Source organism: Bufo bufo, chromosome 1, assembly GCF_905171765.1.
Source record: "Bufo bufo chromosome 1, aBufBuf1.1, whole genome shotgun sequence".
Classification (NCBI taxonomy): domain Eukaryota; kingdom Metazoa; phylum Chordata; class Amphibia; order Anura; family Bufonidae; genus Bufo; species Bufo bufo.
In genome coordinates, this window is record NC_053389.1 from 368,416,984 (window position 1) to 368,433,030 (window position 16,047).

Sequence of the window (16,047 nt, forward strand, 5' to 3'; positions counted from 1 at the left end):
GAGCTCACCAATAGGAGCTCGCATCATGAGTCAGGTGGTAAAAATGGGGAGGGGATTGGAAAAAGGTTAAATAGAAATCAGCCTGTATAATCATGACACTTAGGTCACGTGACTGCTGCGTCAGCATGTCATCAAAAGTTCCACCCATCAGTATTTGAATGCTGTATATTAATTAACTACTTGAACATATTCGCGTTGCTGACACCAATATTAACAATAATTGCAATATAATCGCCATGTGCATCCAAATTGCAAGAACAGATATGAGTAATAGCAATGGGGGAGGGGATTAGAAAAAAGGTCTAATAGGAATCAGCCTACATCATCATGACACTTGGGTCACGTGACTGCTGCATCAGCATGTCATCACAAGTTCCGCCCATCAGTATTCGAGTGCTAAATATTAGTTAGCCACTCGAAAATATTCGCGTTGCTGACACCGATAATAACAATAATCGCAATATGATCGCGATGTGCATCCAAATTACCAGAACAGCAATAATTGCAATATAGTCGGGATGCACATCCGAATCACATCTCCCATCATAATAAAAATAAAAAAAACAGGAGCTCGAGACAATCTTCGAATTTCCATAATCCCTAATTTGCATGGCAAAGGAAAGGGCCAAAAAGGGGAAAGAGGGAAGGAAGGGAGGGGAAGGAAAGAAATACATTGTGTGATTCCTGACATAACAGACCATTGAGTCACATAATCGGAACATCCCGATAGTGCCAACCAGTATAACAGTACATGATTGCAAGAATTAGATCGAAGGGCCAATATTATCGAATGTGATTAGATAAGGGTGAGTAGAGTGAAAATGGTGATACAGGTGAATGGTGATGATTAAAAGATGGAGAAAAACAGAAAGGTGAGAATACATGTTACATAATTTTATACAGTGAAATACGAATACATCCTAATGCATCAGATAAATAAACAAGTGATAAAATTCATATTACACAATATGATAAAATACAGTGAATCCTGATACATAATATAATAATAACCAGTACACCTATCTAAAAGTGCATTATCAATTGTGTGACCACTACACCTTATTAAAATGGCATGCATACCATGGTATTTATATAGAAGACAGTGTAAATTATATACTGTGACTATATAAAGTTTTTTTTTATAAATACTAAATCATGAGTGTAAGTTATAACATATTATAGTGACTCTAAAAAAAATAAGCATGTGTAAAAATACATAATGAGCTATAGGGGCCCTATATATAAAAAACCAAGAATATCCGACTTCATATGAGGATCTAGCATAATACACATACAGATATTATCGTAAACATGTCGATTAGCTACATCATGGTAAATACGACACAAGAGAAGAGAAAATAGATATTTCTATGTGTATTGTATGTATATATTCCGAAGTCCTGAATATTAAGTCAATCCCGATAGACCAAACGAGAGGATCCTCCCAAACAGTCCGACGTTATTACTGGAACCAAATGCAGCCAATGCCGCACCACCTGACTCATCCAAACACACCGCATATACATGAATACTGGAACTAAGAAGAATGGGGAGAACATAACATTAATAAAACCATATAGAGTAATAAAATAAATAAAAACAGGGGGCCGGACTATGGCGGAAGACCAAAGACCAAGGAGACCCTTGGCACATATTAAAAATATGGGGCAAAGGCCATATCATCATTTAATCCTCTAGGGACCATACAGTCCAACTCATGGATCCATCTTACCTCCTTTTGTGCCAGGATTCTCCTCCAATCGCCTCCACGTGCTGTAGTGTAGATACGGTCAATGCCTTTCACTCGGAAGGTCGTACTGTCACAGTTGTGGAATTGTTTGAAGTGTCTGGGAATGGGTTTAAGCATAGTTAAATCGTCTTCACCCTGAGCCGCCTCTATACCAAGAACATGTTCCCGTGTGCGTCTCCTCAACTCTCTCGAAGTCATGCCAACATAAACACGTTGGCATGGGCAAGTCGCCAAATAGATTACTCCAAAGGTGTTGCACGTAATATTATGAGTAATCTTGTACTGTTTATCGCATTTTTTGGAATTGCTGAAGTGTGAGGCTCTGTCGATGTTCGGACAGGCCACACACTTCCCGCACGGCGAACAGCCCCATTTGGGGCCCTTCGAGCCAAAGATTCTCTGTGTATTGGGACCCGAATGGTAACTTCTGACCAAAAGATCTTTTAAATTTTTTGGCCGTCTGTAGGTAACAGAGGGACAAGGAGGGAGAATCTTGGTCAGAGTGGGATCTAGATGTAATACTTACCAATATTTTGTAATAGCGTCTTTCATCGGACGCCACTGAGAATTGTAGGATGTGATGAAGCGTACCTTATCATCCGTGTTAGCGCTGTTATCCTTCGGTCGATATACCAAGAGTTCGTCCCTTTTCGCCATTTTTGCTTTATTGTATCCCTGTCGTATCTTTGTTCCAGAATATCCACGGTTTGAAAATCTGTTCCAAAGGTCCTGAGATTGATTCTCAAAGGCTTCTTCAATTGAACAGATCCTTTTTGCTCTCAGGAATTGGCTATATGGTATGCTCTGAATGAGCTTCGAGGGATGACATGAGTTTGCATGTAGGACTAGATTCGTGGAAGTCTCTTTACGAAAAAGGTCCGTGGAGATCTTTCCTGCTTCATCAACCGAAATTAGGACATTCAAGAAGTCCAGATGGGTTTTACTGATCCTATGAGTTAGTTTAATATTTCGGTTATTTACGTTCAGAACCTCCACCAGCTGGCTGAACCCAGCCTAAGGGCCCTGCCACACGACGAAAATATTGTCAATGTAGCGGGCCCACATCTGGACCCTGCCAACATTGACTAAATTTGGCGGGGTCCAGATGTGGGCCCGCTACATTGACGATATTTTCGTCATGTGGCAGGGCCCACAGGCTGGGTTCAGCCAGCTGGTGGAGGTTCTGAACGTAAATAACCGAAATATTAAACTAACTCATAGGATCAGTAAAACCCATCTGGACTTCTTGGATGTCCTAATTTCGGTTGATGAAGCAGGAAAGATCTCCACGGACCTTTTTCGTAAAGAGACTTCCACGAATCTAGTCCTTCATGCAAACTCATGTCATCCCTCGAACCTCATTCAGAGCATACCATATAGCCATTTCCTGAGAGCAAAAAGAATCTGTTCAACTGAAGAAGCCTTTGAGAATCAATCTCAGGACCTTTGGAACAGATTTTCAAACCGTGGATATTCTGGAACAAAGATACGACAGGGATACAATAAAGAAAAATGGCGAAAAGGGACGAACTCTTGGTATATCGACCGAAGGATAACAGCGCTAACACGGATGATAAGGTACGCTTCATCACATCCTACAATTCTCAGTGGCGTCCGATGAAAGACGCCATTACAAAATATTGGGAAGTATTACATCTAGACCCCACTCTGACCAAGATTCTCCCTCCTTGTCCCTCTGTTACCTACAGACGGACAAAAAATTTAAAAGATCTTTTGGTCAGAAGTTACCATTCGGGTCCCAATACACAGAGAATCTTTGGCTCGAAGGGCCCCAAATGGGGCTATTCGCCGTGCGGGAAGTGTGTGGCCTGTCCGAACATCGACAGAGCCTCACACTTCAGCAATCCCAAAAAATGCGATAAACAGTACAAGATTACTCATAATATTACGTGCAACACCTTTGGAGTAATCTATTTGGCGACTTGCCCATGCCAACGTGTTTATGTTGGCATGACTTCGAGAGAGTTGAGGAGACGCACACGGGAACATGTTCTTGGTATAGAGGCGGCTCAGGGTGAAGACGATTTAACTATGCTTAAACCCATTCCCAGACACTTCAAACAATTCCACAACTGTGACAGTACGACCTTCCGAGTGAAAGGCATTGACCGTATCTACACTACAGCACGTGGAGGCGATTGGAGGAGAATCCTGGCACAAAAGGAGGTAATATGAATTTTATCACTTGTTTATTCATCTGATGCATTAGGATGTATTCGTATTTCACTGTATAAAATGATGTAACATGTATTCTCACCTTTCTGTTTTTCTCCATCTTTTAATCATCACCATTCACCGTTATCTAATCTCATTCGATAATATTGGCCCTTCGATCTAATTCTTGCAATCATGTACTGTTATACTGGTTGGTACTAGCGTGATGTTCCGATTATGTGACTCAATGGTCTGTTATGTCAGGAATCACACAATGTATTTCTTTCCTTCCCCTCCCTTCCTTCCCTCTTTCCCCTTTTTGGCCCTTTCCTTTGCCATGCGAATTAGGGATTATGGAAATTCGAAGATTGTCTCGAGCTCTTGTTTTTTTTTTTATTATGATGTGAGATGTGATTCGGATGTGCATCCCGACTATATTGCGATTATTGCTGTTCTTGTAATTCGGATGCACATCGCGATCATATTGCGATTATTGTTATTATCGGTGTCAGCAACGCAAATATTTTCGAGTGGCTAACTAATATATAGCACTCGAATACTGATGGGCGGAACTTGTGATGACATGCTGATGCAGCAGTCATGTGACCCAAGTGTCATGATGATGTAGGCTGATTCCTATTCGACCTTTTTTCTAATCCCCTCCCCCATTGCTATCACTCATATCTGTTCTTGCAATTCGGATGCACATTGCGATTATATTGCAATTATTGTTAATATCGGTGTCAGCAACGCGAATATGTTCGAGTGGTTAATATACAGCACTCGAATACTGATGGGCGGAACTTGTGATGACATGCTGACGCAGCAGTCACGTGACCTAAGTGTCATGATGATACAGGCTGATTTCTATTTGACCTTTTTCCAATCCCCTGTCCATCTTTACCACCTGACTCATGATGCGAGCTCCTATTGGTGAGCTCAGCTTTTTCACACACCAAAGGAGGATCAGTGTACTGATTACATCTATGGGAGCGATGTATAAAGGTAGAGTTCTCATTAGTCTCTTATCCCCGGAGGAAGCCAGGTTGCTGGCGAAACGGCGTTGGGACAGGGAGACTGAGGGACCGGCGCACCAATACTGGGTACTTTTTCTGAGCTTGTCTTTATTTTAACACTGCCTATGTATATTCTCATTGGATTCAACTATCCAGAGTTACTTTTTCTTTTCTTTTTCTGGCTTTGTTGCGACGCTCTTCACTAACTTATGTGAGCCCATGTGTGTCGATCCCCCGGTCCTCCTCGGGTCTTTCCTCACTACAACATACCTGTTTACTGCTGTTTTTATGACAATGTGATTGTGTTTATTTAATAAAGAGAATTTTGTACTTATAATTGGAGCCGTAGATCTATTGTTTGGGTATCGAATTTTGTAAAATGTGTTAGGGTTCCTTTCACTTTATTACTACCCAGTGTATTTAATTGGTGGGTTCTATAATACATTGCTCAAAAAAATAAAGGGAACACAAAAATAACACATCCTAGATCTGAATTAATTAAATATTCTTCTGAAATACTTTGTTTTTTTACATAGTTGAATGTGCTGACAACAAAATCACACAAAAATTAAAAAATGGAAATCTAATTTTTCAACCCATGGAGGTCTGGATTTGGAGTCACACTCAAAATTAAAGTGGAAAAACACACTACAGGCTGATCCAACTTTGATGTAATGTCCCTAAAACAAGTCAAAATGAGGCTCAGTAGTGTGTGTGGCCTCCACGTGCCTGTATGAGCTCCCTACAATGCCTGTGCATGCTCCTGAAGAGGTGGAAGACTGTCTCCTGAGGGATCTCCTCCCAGACCTGGACTAAAGCATCTGCCAACTCCTGGACAGTCTGTGGTGCATCGTGACGTTGGTGGATAGAGCGAGCCATGATTTCCCAGATGTGCTCAATTAGATTCAGGTCTGGGGAACGGGTGGGCCAGTCCATAGTATCAATGCCTTCGTCTTGCAGGAACTGCTGACACACTCCAGCCACATGAGATCTAGCATTGTCTTGCATTAGGAGGAACCCAGGGCCAACCGCACCAGCATATGGTCTCACAAGGGGTCTGAGGATCTCATCTTGGTACCTAATGGCAGTCAGGCTACCTCTGGCGAGCACATGGAGGGCTGTGCGGCCCTCCAAAGAAATGCCACCCCACACCATTTCTGACCCAATGCCAAACCGGTCATGCTGGAGGATGTTGCAGGCAGCAGAATGTTCTCCATGGCGTCTCCAGGCTCTGTCACGTCTGTCACATGTGCTCAGTGTGAACCTGCTTTCATCTGTGAAGAGCACAGGGCGCCAGTGGCGAATTTGCCAATCTTGGTGTTCTCTGGCAAATGCCAAACATCCTGCACGGTGTTGGGCTGTAAGCACAACCCCCACCTGTGGACGTCGGGCCCTCATATCACCCTCATGGAGTCTGTTTCTGACCATTTGAGCAGACACATGCACATTTGTGGTCTGCTGGAGGTCATTTTGCAGGGCTCTGGCAGTGCTCTTCCTGTTCCTCCTTGCACAAAGGCGGAGGTAGCGGTCCTGCTGCTGGGTTGTTGCCCTCCTACGGCCTCCGCCACGTCTCCTGATGTACTGGCCTGTCTCCTAGTAGCGCCTCCTTGCTCTGGACACTACGCTGACAGACACAGCAAACCTTCTTGCCACAGCTCGCATTGATGTGCCATCCTGGATAAGCTGCACTACGTGAGCCACTTGTGTGGGTTGTAGACTGCGTCTCATGCTACCACTAGAGTGAAAGCACGCCAGCATTCAAAAGTGACCAAAACATCAGCCAGGAAGCATAGGAACTGAAAAGTTGTCTGTGGTCACCACCTGCAGAACCACTCCTTTATTGGGGTGTCTTGCTAATTGCCTATAATTTCCACCTTTTGTCTATCCCATTTGCACAACAGTATGTGAAATTGATTGTCACTCAGTGTTGCTTCCTAAGTGGACAGTTTAATTTCACAGAAGTGTGATTGACTTGGAGTTACATTGTGTTGTTTAAGTGTTCCCTTTATTTTTTTGAGCAGTGTACATAGTAATACCTACAAAGTTATTAATTTACATTCCCCATATGTCTACTTCATGTTTGGATCAATTTGGGAATGATATTTTATTTTTGGGGGATGTTACAAGGCTTAGAAGTTTAGAAGCAAATCTTGAAATTTTAGGGATCAGTTCAGGTCCGAAGTCACTTTGTGAGGCTCACATAATAGAATCCACCCAAAAATGACCACATTCTAGAAACTACACCCCTCAAGGTATTCAAAACTGCTTTTACAAATGTTGTTAACCCTTTAGGTGTTGCACAAGATTTAATGGAAAATAGAGATACAATTTAAAAATTTCACTTTTTTGGCAGAGTTTCCATTTTAATATTTTTTTTCCAGTTACAAAGCAAGGGTTAAAAGCCAAACAAAACTCATTATTTATGGCTCTGATTCTGTAGTTTACAGAAACACCCCATATTTGATCGTAAACTGCTGTACGGGCACACAGCAGGGCGCAGAAGGAAAGGAATGCCATACGGTTTTTGGAAGGCAGATTTTGCTGGACTGGTTTTTTTGACACCATGTCCCATTTGAAGCCTCCCTGATGCACCCCTAGAGTAGAAACTCCAAAAAAGTGACCCCATTTTAGAAACTACAGGATAGGGTGGCATTTTTGAAGGTACTAGTTTAGGGTACATAATATTTTTTGGTTTCTCTATATTACACTTTTTGTGAGGCAAGGTAACAAGAAATTGCTTTTTTGGCACCGTTTTTTTTTTGTTATTTACAACATTCATGTGACAGGTTAGATCAAGTGGTATTTTTATAGAGCAGGTTGTCACGGACGCGGCGATACCTAATATGTATATATTTTTTTTATTTATGTAAGTTTTACACAATGATTTCATTTTTGAAACAAAAAAAATCATGTTTTAGTGTCTCCATAGTCTGAGAGCCATAGTTTTTTCAGTTTTTGGTCGATTATCTTAGGTAGGGTCTCATTCTTTTTGGGATGAGATGACGGTTTGATTGGCACTATTTTAAGGTGCATATGAATTTTTGATCACTTGCTATTACACTTTTTGTGACGTAAGATGACAAAAAATGGCTTTTTTTACACCGTTTTTATTTTTATTTTTTTACGGTGGTCACCTGAGGGGTTAGGTCATGTGATATTTTTATAGAGCCAGTTGATACGGACGCGGCTATACCTAATATGTATACTTTTTATTTATTTATGTAAGTTTTACACAACGATTTCATTTTTGAAACCAAAAAAATCATGTTTTAGTGTTTCCATAGTCTAAGAGCCATAGATTTTTCAGTTTTTGGGTGATTATCTTGGGTAGGGTATGATTTTTGCTGGATGAGATGACGGTTTGATTGGTACTATTTTGGCGTACATGCGACTTTTTTGATCACTGTTATTACCTTTTTTGGGAAGTAAGGTGAGCAAAATTTCAATTTCCTTATAGTTTTTATTTTTTTATTTTTATGGCGTTTACCGTGCAGGGAAAGTAACATGACCGTTTTATAGATCAGGTCATTACGGACGCGGCGATACCTAATATGTGTAGTGTATTTTATTTTTTTTATTTTTATTCAGTGATAAATGTGTTTTCTTTTAACTTTACTTTTCTCACTTTTTTTAAAACTTTTTTTTGACCCAGACCCACTTGGTTCTTGAAGATCCAGTGGGTCTGCTGTCTGTATAATACAGTACAGTACACTATATAGTGTATTGTACTGTATTTTACTTACACTTTGTCTGAACAGATCTATGCCTTTAGCACAGATTTGTTCAGCACCATGGACAGCAGGATGCCTGAGAAGGCGTCCTGTTGCCGTGGGAACCTTCCCCGTCTGCTCAGTTGTGGCCACAACTGAGCAGACGGGGAAGGGGAAGGAGGGGGGCTCCCTCCCTCTGTGACCCCATCCTGTCTGGGGGCTGCAAAGGCACAGCAGCACCCGATGGGAGAGAGAGGGAGCTCCCTGACTGTTAACCTCTGCTCTTCCATACCGTGGTCCTTACGGTATGGAAAGGGTTAAACGGCTGACATCACAGCACAGATGTCAGCCGTTTATACCAGACTGTCAGCAATGTGCTAACACTCTGGTATAACCACTGGACACCAATGAATATTCAAGAGGAGGCGGGCGGGGGATCGTGATCCCGCCTGCCGCACAGCCCGCCGCCCGCACCAGAAACTTTAAAATGCCCAAAATATAGATTTTTCACCCCCCTGCACCCCTGAATGATTTTATGCTGGCGGGTGGTGCAGGGGGGGTGAAAAATCTATATTTTGGACATTTTAAAGTTTCTGATCCCCGCAGTCAGGGACCGCGGTGATCAGAAACTGCAGAGAGCGCAGCAAACCGCAGGTCTGAATTGACCTGTGGTTTGCTGCAATCGCCGACACGGGGGGTGTCACGGGACCCCCCCGCGCATTTAGCCGAGGTGCCTGCTCAATGATTTGAGCAGGCACCTTGTTCCGATCACCGCCCGCCGGGTGGTAGTGATTGGAACAACACTTGATGTACCGGTACGTCATGTGTCTTTAAGGACTCGGGAAACATGCCATACCAGTACATCATGTGTCCTTAAGGGGTTAAGAGTGATAGCATCTTTAACAGTGACCTCCACAGTGCCCGCTCCTTTAACAGTGACTGCCCCTTTAACAGTGACCCCCACAGTGCCTGCCCCTTTAACAGTGACCTCCACATTTCCCATCCCTTTAATAGTGACCGCCCCTTTTACAGTGACCTCTAGAGTGTCTGCCTAACAGTGACCTTTACATTGTTCGCCCCTTTAACAGTGACCTTCACAGTACCTGCCAATTTAATAGTGACCCCCACAGTGCCTGCCCCTTTAACATTGAACACCCCTTAAACAGTGACCTTCATAGTGGCTGACCTTTAAAAGTGACCTCCATAGTGCCCGCCCCTTGAACAGTGACTTCCCCAGTCCCGCCCCTTTAACAGCGACCTCCACAGTGCACAAAACCTTTAAAATTGCCTACCCATTTAGCAGTAAATTTCATAGTGGGCGCCCTTTAAAAATGACCTACACAGTACCCGCCCCTTTAACAGGGACTTCCACAGTGCCCGCCCCTTTAACAGTGACCTCCGCAGTACCCGCCCCTTTAACAGTGACCTCCGCAGTGCCAGCCCCTTCAACAGTGACTTCCACAGTACCCGCCCCTTTAACAGTGACTTCCAGAGTCCACCCCTTTAAAAGTGACCCAAACAATGCCCGCCTCTTTATCATAGACCAACCCTTTAACACTGACCTTCATAATGACCGCCCCTTTAACACTGACCTACACAGTACCCGCCCCTTTAGCAGTGATTTCCACAGTGCCCGCTTCTTTAACAGTGACCTCCACAGTGAATGCCCCTTTAAAATTGACCACCCCTTTAAAAGTGACCTTCATAGTGTCCGCCCCTTAACAATGACCTCTACCGCATCTGCGCCTTTAACAGGGACTTCCACAATGCCTGCCCCTTTAACGGCAACCTTTGCAGTGCCTTCCCCTTTAACAGTGTCTTCCACAGTACCCGCCCCTTTAACAATGACCTCCGCAGTGCCTTCCCCTTTAAGAGTGACCTCTACAATGCCCACCCTTTTTAACAGTGACCACACCATTAACAGTGACCTCCACAGTGTCCGCCCCTTAACAATGACCTCCACAGTACCTGCCCCTTTAACAGTGACTTTCACAGTGCCCGCCTCTTTAACAGTGACCTCCGCAGTGCCTGCCCCTTTAACAGTGACCTCTACAATGCCCACCCTTTATAACAGTGACCACACCTTTAACAGTGACCTCCACAATGCCTGCCCCTTTAATTGTGATTTCCACAGTGTTTGCCTTTTTAACAGTGACTTCCACCATGACCTCCTTATTGCCCGCCCCTTTAGCAGTGACTTTCAAAGTGCCTGCCACTTTAGCAATGACCTCCACAGTGCCCGCCCCTTTAACATTGTTCACCGCTTTAACAGTGACATTCACAGTGGCCGCCCCTTTAACAGTGACCTACACAGTACTCGCCCCTTTAAGAGGGACTTCCACAGTGCCCGCCCCTTTAACAGTGACCTCCACAGTGCCCGCCTTTTTAACATCGTCCACCCCTTTAACAGTGGCCTTCATGGTGGCCGCCCCTTTAGCATTAACTTCCACAATGGCTGCTTCTTTAACAGTGACCTCCACAATGTATGCCCCTTTAACAGCTACCTCCATAATGCCCACCCCTTTGAAAGGTGCAGTCACTGTTAAAGTTACCTCCATAGTGCCCGCTCCTTTAATAGAGACCCACAGTGTCTGCCCCTTTAACATTGACCTTCACAGTGACCTCCTCAATGTCTGCCCATTTAACTGTGACCGCCCCTTTAATAGTGACCTACACAGTACCTGCCCCTTTATCAGTGAACTCCACATTGTCCATCCCTTAAATAGTGACCGCCACTTTAACAGTGACCTCCACAGTGTCCGCCCCTTTAACAGTCACCTTTACAATGTTCGCCCCTTTCACACTGATCTTCACAGTACCTGCCACTTTAAGGCCCCTTTCACACGAGCGAGTATTCCGCGCGGATGCAATGCGTGAGGTGAACGCATTGCACCCACACTGAATTCCGACCCATTCATTTCTATGGGGCTGTTCACATGAGCGGTGATTTTCATGCATCACTTGTGCGTTGCGTGAAAATCGCAGCATACTCTATATTCTGCGTTTTTCATGCAACGCATGCCCCATAGAAGTGAATGGGGTTGCGTGAAAATCGCAAGCATCTGCAAGCAAGTGCGGATGCAGTGCGATTTTCACGCACTGTTGCTAGGAGACGATCGGGATGGAGACCCGATCATTATTATTTTCCCTTATAACATGGTTATAAGGGAAAATAATAGCATTCTGAATACGGAATGCATAGTAAAACAGCGCTGGAGGGGTTAAAAAATATATATATATTTTAACTCACCTTAGTCCACTTGATCGCGGCCCGGCATCTCCTGCTGTCTCCTTTGTTGAATAGGACCTGTGGTGAGCATTGAATACAGGAACAGGACCTTTGATGACGTCACTCCGGTCATCACATGGTACGTCACATGATCTTTTACCATGGTGATGGATCATGTGATGACCGGCGTGACGTCATCAAAGGTCTCACCACAGGTCCTATTCAACAAAGGAAACAGAAGGAGATGCCGGCATCGCGATCAAGTGGACTAAGGTGAGTTAAATTTTTTTTATTTTTTTTTTTAACTCCTCCAGCGCTGTTTTACTAAGCATTCTGTATTCAGAATGCTATTATTTTCCCTTATAACCATGTTATAAGGGAAAATAATACATTCTACAGAACACCAATCCCAAGCCCGAACTTCTGTGAAGAAGTTCGGGTTTGGGTAGCAAACATGCGCGATTTTTCTTACGCGAGTGTAAAACGCATTTCAATGTTTTGCACTCGCGAGGAAAAATCGCGGGTGTTCCCGTAACGCACCCTCACATTTTCCCGCAACGCCCGTGTGAAAGAGGCCTAACAGTGACCTACACAGTGCCCGCCCCTTTAACCATGACCACCCCTTTAGAAGTGACCTCCACAGTGTTTGCGCTGCAATAGCGTGTGTTAGGGCCAGATATTGGGAAAAAAATTTGCGAAAACAATTATCTTTTTTCTATCATTTATCCACACTTTGCCTATAAACGGTGTCTGCAGTGAATTGTCACATCTGCGCTGCAATAGCGAGTGTCAGGGACAGATATTGGGGGAAATATTAGCAAAAACAAAATATTTTTTCCATAATTTATCAACACTTTCCCTATAAACGGTGTCTGCAGTGAATTGTCACATATGTGCTGCAATAACGTGTGTCAGGACAAATATAGGGGGAAATATAAGCGAAAACAATTATATTTTGTTCATAATTTATCCACACTTTGCCTATAAATGGTGTCTGCAGAGAATTGTCACATCTACGCTGCAATAGCGTGTGTAAGGGCCAGATATTGGGAAAAATATTAGCAAAAACAATAATATTTTTCCTTAATTTACCCACATTTTAACTATAAACGGTGTCTGCAATGAATTGTCACGTCTTTACTGCAATAGCGTGTGTGTGTGTCAGGGCCAGACATTGGGAAAAATATTATCAAAAACAATTATATTTTTTCCATCATTTATCCACACTTTGCCTATAAATGTTGTCTGAAGTGAATTGTCACGTCTGCGCTGCAATAGCGTGTGTGTGTCAGGGCCAGACAATGGGAAAAATGTTAGCATTAAAATTATATTTTTTCCATAATTTATTCACACTTTGCCTATAAACGGTGTCTGCAGTGAATTTTCACATCTGCACTGCAATAGCGTGTGTCAAGGCCAGATATTGGGAAAAATATCAGCGAAAACAATTATATTTTTTACATAATTTATCCACACTTTGCCTATAAATGTTGTCTGTAGTAAATTGTCACATATGCGCTGCAATAGCGTGTCAGAACAAAATATATGGAAAAATATTAGCGAAAACAATTATATTTTTTCAATAATTTATCCACATTTTGCCTATAAATGGTGTCTGCAGAGAATTGTCACATCTGTGCTGCAATAGCGTGTGTCAGGGCCAGATTTTGGGAAAAATATTAGCGAAAACAATTATATTTTTTCTATAATTTATCCACACTTTGACTATAAACGGTGTCTGCAGTGAATTCTCACATCTGCACTGCAATAGCGTGTGTGTGTCAGGGCCATATATTGGGAAAAATAGTAGCAAAAACAATTATATTTTTTCCATAATTTATCCACACTTTGCCTATAAAAGGGTGTCTGCAGTGAATTGTCACATCTGCGCTGCAAAAGCGTGTGTCAGTGCCAGATATTGGGAAAAATATTAGCGAAAATAATTATATATTTTTCATAATTTATCCACATTTTTACTATAAATGGTGTCTGCAGTAAATTGTCATATCTGCACTGCTATAGCGTGTCAGGGCTAGATATTGGGAAAAATATTAGCAAAAACAATTATATTTTTTCCATACTTTATCCACACTTTGCCTATAAATTGTGTCTGCAGAGAGTTGTCACATTTGCATTGCAATAGCGTGTGTCAGGGCCAGATATTGGGAAAAATATTAGCAAAAACAATTATATTTTTTCCATAATTTATCGACAATTTGCCTATAAACGGTGTCTGCAGTGGATTTTCAAATCTATGCTGCAATAGCGTATGTGTGTGTCAGGGCTAGTTATTGGGAAAAATATTAGCGAAAACAGTTATATTTTTTCCCTAATTTATCCACACTTTGCCTATAAACGGTGTCTGCAGTAAATTGTCACATCTGCGTTGCAATAGCTTGTGTCAGGGCCAGATATCGGGAACAATATTAGCTTAAACAATTATATTTTTTCCATACTTTATCCACACTTTGCCTATAAATTGTGTCTGCAGAGAGTTGTATCACATTTGCACTGCAATAGTGTGTGTCAGGTTCAGATATTGGGAAAAATATTAGCAAAAACAATTATATTTTTTCCATAATTTATCCACACTTTGCCTATAAACGGTGTCTGCAGGGAATTGTCACATATGCGCTGCAATAGCATGTGTCAGGGCCAGATATTGGGAAAAATATTAGCGAAAACAATTATATTTTTTACATAATTTATCCACACTTTGCCTATAAATGGTGTCTGCAGAGAATTTTCACATCTGCGCTGCAATAGCATGTGTCTGGGCCAGATATTGGGAAAAATATTAGCGAAAACAATTATATTTTTTCCATAATTTATCCATACTATGCCTATAAATGGTGTCTGCAGAGATTTGTCACATCTGCTCTGCAATAGCGTGTGTCAGGGCCAGATATTGTGAAAAATATTAGCGAAAACAATTATATTTTTTCCATATTTTATATACATTTTTCCTATAAACTAATAACATATCACATTTAATATGACGAAGGCGAGCATTAAGGGATGGTGAAGTGGCCGTGCTGCTGATGGTGCACGCAGAGGCCGTGGCCCTGGGTGCGGTAAAACTGTGCCTGCTGCCAGAGCACAAGAAAAACAATTATCCAAGATACCTAGCTCCATGTCACGGTTTGCAGGGCGGCGCAGGACACCACTCTTGAAGTAAGCCCAGTGCGAGCAGGTGGTCGGTTGTATTGCAGCAGATACTGCTTCCAGTCTGTAAAAGGGATTCTGTCACCAAGTTTTAGGCTTCAGAGACACGGACATGCACGGCTAGATCGCCGCTAGCATGTCCGCAATATACCTGTCCTATAGGGCTGTGTGCTTTTATTTTAAAAAAAATATGATTTTAGAGATATGTAAATTAGTCTTGTAAGGTGACCAAGGGGCTGTACGAACCTTCCTGGTGCCCAGCCACGCCCGCCTGTGAAGGAGCCCAGCACCACCTATGTACTCCGAATCTCCTCCTTTCGTCATCGATAGATAGCCGTAATCTCGCGATGCGCGAGCTCGCGCATGCGCACTTCCTTCCCTGAGGCTGTTGCCAGCACAGGGAAGGAACACTATACCGGCACTGCGCATGAGCTCGCGCATCGTGAGATTACTGCTATCTATCGATGACGAAAGGAGGAGATTCGGAGGACATAGGCGGGTGTGGCTGGGCACCAGGAATGTTCGTACAGCCCCTTGGTCACCTTACAAGACTAATTTACTTATCTCTAAAATCCTTTTTTAAAGAAAGTAAAAGCACACAGCCCTATAGGACAGGTATATTGCGGACATGCTAGCGGCGATCTAGCCGTGAATGTCCGCAGCTCTATAACCTAAAACTTGGTGACAGAATCCCTTTAAGCACCACCCTGTCTTCCACCAATTCCATTCTCAGTAGCCAGGAGTCTGGTCCACACAATCCTCACTCTGATCCTCACTCTGATCCTCCTTCCTCCCACCATTTACAGTCTGGCCAAACAAGTGATCCCACAATTAGAAATTCCGAGGACCTCTTTGCATCACCATTAATTGATTTGGCCCTCTCGCCAAGCCTGCTTGAAGAGGGACCTGAGATCTTGTGCCCCAATTCCCAACCTCTTGAGCATCCAGACTCACAAGAACATGATGCTGGGGAACGGCAATTAGCGTTTAATGAGGCGGATG

At 42.9% G+C, this 16,047-nt stretch overlaps 1 protein-coding gene across 1 annotated transcript in view; it reads left to right on the top strand.

Moving 5' to 3' along the window:
* The window catches only part of TENM2 (teneurin transmembrane protein 2), a 3,383,593-nt gene that overhangs the window by 271,651 nt on the left and 3,095,895 nt on the right, over window positions 1-16,047 (top strand). Inside the window, exon 3 of the mRNA XM_040404927.1 lies at window positions 15,692-15,726. Coding sequence (XP_040260861.1) covers window positions 15,692-15,726 — 35 coding nt within the window. The remainder of the gene's footprint in view (window positions 1-15,691; window positions 15,727-16,047) is intronic.